The sequence below is a fragment of the Uranotaenia lowii genome, unplaced genomic scaffold (assembly GCF_029784155.1).
Source record: "Uranotaenia lowii strain MFRU-FL unplaced genomic scaffold, ASM2978415v1 HiC_scaffold_1358, whole genome shotgun sequence".
NCBI lineage: Eukaryota > Metazoa > Arthropoda > Insecta > Diptera > Culicidae > Uranotaenia > Uranotaenia lowii.
This window is the reverse complement of record NW_026597364.1, coordinates 1528-6600: the sequence shown is the minus strand read 5'-3', so window position 1 is coordinate 6600 and position 5073 is coordinate 1528. Positions and strand designations below refer to the sequence as shown.

The 5073-nt window shown below is 42.8% G+C and overlaps 1 protein-coding gene across 1 annotated transcript; it reads right to left on the bottom strand.

The window, feature by feature from the left end:
* Window positions 1-707: 707 nt before the first annotated feature.
* On the bottom strand, window positions 708-1695 carry LOC129759284 (uncharacterized; the record flags this gene model as incomplete). Its single annotated transcript, XM_055756699.1, has 2 exons — window positions 979-1695; window positions 708-920 (listed from the first exon to the last, which is right to left on the bottom strand). Coding segments are annotated over exons 1-2 (930 nt in total), but the record flags the coding sequence as incomplete, so codon positions are not given.
* Between the last annotated feature and the right edge of the window lie 3378 nt (window positions 1696-5073).

Genomic DNA, 5073 nt, shown 5'->3' with positions numbered 1-5073 from the left:
TGAGGTGATTTGGAATGTGGAAATAGGGTTCCAGATTATTCCAGGAATCGTCTTTAATCAGTAGGACCCACGGTGCGCCTCTGGACCGTTATTATAAAAAAAAATTGTCCATCAAATCCAAGTACGGGGCTCGATTCCTTAGGTCATTCTGCACCTCTGGGTAAATTTTAAAAAAAATCCCTAGCAGAAAATCCGAGAAATCTTGATTTTAAGGTTTTTGTTGAGAAATTTCAAAATAATTCATATTCAAATTATTCAATATCATCAAAAAACCTCCAAAAACGTCAAAAAAGTGGTCCAAGTCATTTCCAACCAGTATGTATTTGTTGCCATTGATAAAATTATGATTATTTACAACTGACTTAACTCTCCAAACATGGCTTAAGTGTATTATAAGTATGGTTTATTAGGGGTTTAAGTTTAGTTTAAATTATTGTTTCCGTGAAGTATGGGGGAAAATGAATTTCAAATCAGTGGTGCTTTTATTGGTTAGTAGGAAAAGGAAACAGTGAAATAGTAAAAAGTAAAAGTAAACTATAAAACAGCAATACAACTAAAAATAATGAATGGAACATATTAAAAACTCAAAACTAACACATATGGTTGCTGTTGTAATCAATCAAAGAGTTTAACAAACGGTCGTTATAAACCTTTGATGATTTGGGAGCTTTATAACGCTGCCAAATCACATCAAAATCAGCATGTACGGATTCGGAGGCTTGCTCATTGTGAAGCCCAAGTCCTCTTCCGGCTTCTCGACAGAAATCCGCCACATGGTACTTTGTAATGTGATATTTAGATGTGAATGGAAGATTCAGCTTCTCCCAGCTGCTGGCAAAATCTGCAATAGCCTCCTCAAACCCATGCTCGAGTTTAAAGGAAAAGCATTTTGCATACACGTTTTTGAAGTTATTCAGAACCTGAAAATCGTAATATTTATTAAAAACTTGGTAAAGTTTATTTAGTAGAACAACCAACCGTAACGTAATCTGAAAGTTCAGGGTTGTCTGCCAAACAATTGGTAGCATCCAATAGCGCGTGGCAAGCTCTTCCGGTGAAACCGTACGTCATCTGTTGGTGTCTCACCTGTGCTTGTTCCACCCATAAGTCTACCCAGTCTGGTGCTTTCTTCTCAAGTGACTTAAAAATTGTATTAATAATTCCAAGCGTTATATGTAACGGTGGAGGCGGGCAAAGGTTCACGATTTTGTCTTCATCACTACCCGAGACCAACGGGGCATTCACGCAGCTTGCGAAGTTCTTTCCATTCAATTTCTTTTTTCTTGTGCAATTTTCGTTTATACTTCCTTTGGTTCTCGCGGTTCCGTTTGCTACACCGAGCTCGCTCTTTAAAGCCTCACAGTATGGACATGGATTCTTCGAAGAGTGGGCCATTATGCCAATTATAATATTTATAATCTTGAGGTCCCCAGCAACCAAGTATTCGAGCTCGTGTAATTTGAGAAGTTTCGTCCAAACGGGGGAAATATTGTCATACTTTTCAGCGAGATTTGGTGAAAGTGCAATGATGAAAAGCTTCTTCACGCCGCCATCCTTGAAGCCAGCCAGATGTTCCATTTGCGGAGAGATCACAGATAACGTTATCTTGAAGAAGCTCCTACCCCGAGCTTGTAACTTCGAATCCTGGGGACCCTTGTACCTCCCTTGCTGAACTCTCCACACGACGCGCGACATGTTCCGCAAATGACCGACGGATACAAATTTTCTCTGGATTCAAAATCTTGGAGAAATTTTCGAATAACAACTCTTATACCTGCACTTATCGGTCGAAGCGACGATGTCTTAGAAAGGCAGAGTACGCAAACCAAATTTCTGTTCATTTCGTGAACATCCATTTTGAGGACAAAAATTGACGTTGAGAATTTGAAGTTGAATCCTTTTGATTTTTCAAAGCCCACTTGTGTCCCCGCTTTTGTGCCGGTCGACTGTTTCGCTGGTCATTCGCTTGTAGGTAGTTTCAAGCCAATGATGATTACAAGATTTATTTAACCTTAAACCACTAATAAACCATACTTATAATACACTTAAGCCATGTTTGGAGAGTTAAGTCAGTTGTAAATAATCATAATTTTATCAACGGCAACAAATACATACTGGTTGGAAATGACTTGGACCACTTTTTTGACGTTTTTGGAGGTTTTTTGATGATATTGAATAATTTGAATATGAATTATTTTGAAATTTCTCAACAAAAACCTTAAAATCAAGATTTCTCGGATTTTCTGCTAGGGATTTTTTTCAAAATTTACCCAGAGGTGCAGAATGACCTAAGGAATCGAGCCCCGTACTTGGATTTGATGGACAATTTTTTTTTATAATAACGGTCCAGAGGCGCACCGTGGGACCTGGAGTTATTATTTAACAGCAAGTAACCTCCGGTTGGGACGTAGTAGGCAGCGACTCCTATGCGAAGCATAGTTACTACTGTATCTTTAGCTACCTAGTTGGTTTGGACTCCTTGCGAATAACGAGCCGATGATCATGGGATTGGCGGCTTCGGGAGCAGCACTGACGGCGGATGCAGTTAAGACTAAGATACTGCGAAATGTTAAAATTCAAACAGTATCGAAGTCGAGTAGTTGCGGCGGCACGCTTTACAGCGCACAAAAACAGAAGCGGCGTGGCAGCAAGAATAACGGCAAGAAGAGCGGAGATTTTTTTTATCTGCGGAATACCTTGTCACTATGCGGCGAAATGTCCCCAGAAGACGGCAGCGTGTTTCCGATTGGCAACGTTGTTAAGTCCGAGTGGTACTTTGACTCTGGAGCGTCAGCAAACATGTCGCGTTCGACTGACGGTTTCGTGAAGCAGCAAGTTCTTTCTCACCCGGTCGGAACAGCGAACAACGTTTCAATCATGTCTGTGTCCAAAGGTTTCGTCAAGCTGGAAGTCAACGAATGTCCTATCGAGATTCAAGAGGTGTTGCAGATTCCTGAACTGGCGGCAAATCTACTGTCAGTGAGCAAAATATGCCAGAAACGATGGACGGTTTTGTTCGACGCAGAAGGCTGTGAGGTTTGCGAGAAGACCGATAACATTATAGCTTCTAAAACTCATCAAGCAGGGCTATATCGACTCAATTGCAACAAAGATGGTTTTTCGCTGACGGTAAGCACAGAAATGTGGCACAAACGCTCGGTTCATCCCGGACAGCAGAACATGACGAAACTGCAATCGATGGTCGACGATTTGAAATGGCCCGGAACGATTCCCGAATGTGTGGCATGCATCGAAGGGTAGCACGCCCGAAATCCTTTTCCTTCAAATGGTTCCAAGGCGAAAGGTTTGCTGGATCTGAAAGTCGTTATGTCATCATTTTTATAGACGACGGCAGTAGGAAGGTGTTCCTGTAAGGTGTTCAATGCAAGGTCGAGCGGCAAACTGGACTCGACAACGGAACCGAGTACGTCAACGAAGAGATGCGGGAAAGTTTCGAGAAGGACTGAGTACAGCACCAGAAAATCTGCCCATACACTTCGCAACAAAATGGGTTGGCGGAGAGGATGAAACACACTCTTCTGGAAAAGGCCCGTGCGATGCTGAACGATTCCGAATTGTCGAAGCAGTTTTGGGCTGAAGCGATTTTGACGGCAGCCTACATCACGAACCGGTGTCTATCAAAAGCTTTGGAGAACATAACACCCGAAGAAGCATGGTTCGTAAAACGTCTGAACTTGGCAGCGAGTTACGCTGAAGCACTGGCGAAGCCGGACCGAGGTCAATGGATGGGCACAGTGCGAGAGAAGATTCGATCTTTGGAGGAGAATCAAACCTGGGAGTTAGCTGATTTGCCGGAATACCGAAAACCGATACCTGATGCTGACGGACAAATCTACAAGTACAAGGCCCGTCTTTTACTCGTAAAGGGATGTTCGCAATGTATAGGAATCGGCAACGACGAGGTCTATTCATCGGTGGTCCAATTCGACGATTCGATATCTGCTGTAATGTACTTGAACTATATAGATATAAATTAATTGAACAAACCTATATTCGAAGCGTTCGAATATATATTTGTGGCAGTGCTACCAACTGTATAAAAACAAAGTAAACAAGATAAAAAGGTGCGTTCGTCAATACACAGCCTCTTTCGGGTTTTATATCTCAGATTGAAAACATTGGTTTTATTATATATCCGAAATACATTTTACAGTGGAGCACGACTTGGACATCGAGCAAATGGATGCTGTGAGTGCGTATCTACAAGGAAGTCTTGGAGACGAGGTCATCTTCATGGATCAGTCGGAAGGGTTCGGCGATCCGAGCAATAAGGTCTGTTTGGTTAAGAAGGCGCTTTATGGTTTAAAGCAATCCGGACGAGTGTGAAGCACTGAAGGAGTTTGGCTTATCGCAATCTAAGGTAGACAATTACATGTACTGCTTTTCGTCACCGTTTACGTTGAAGTTTTCTTTTTTTTCCAACGATCTGAGCCTGAAGAATAAGCTGAGTGAAATTTTTGTCAGCGGTTTAAGATGAGTGATCTTGGAGAGTCTCAACTTGGTTTCGTGTTACGAATTTCCCGTGACCGTGATGATAATCTGTGGATCGATCAGGCTCAGTATGTGGAGAGTATCTTGCAGCGGTTCAACATGGGAAACTACCGCCCAGTTTTGATTCCGATGAATCCAATTACGAAGCTGGACAAGAAGATATGCCCGACTGCGAGGGACGAAATTCTGGAGATGAAGGAGTTTCCGCACAAGGAAGCGGTTGGTTGGGAACCGTTTCCAACCGTATCGAGTACAGCCGAGCAGGAGGTCATCTAGTTAGATAATCAGATGCGAATTGGAGAGGAGATCCTGACAGCCGGAAATCGACAACTGGTTATGTGTTTACCATGATGGGAGGAGCTGGGTCATGGAACGTGAAGCAGCAAGCGGTTGCGTTGCCTTCATGCGAGGCGGAGTATCTTGCGCTGTTTAAAAGATCAACCAGCAGACGGTTTCACCAAGGCCGTTCAAGAACTTGATAGAACTCGTAGCTTAGGAAGGCGTTTTGGAACGTAGTAAGCAGCGACTCCTATGGTACGAAGCATAGAAATCACTGTATCC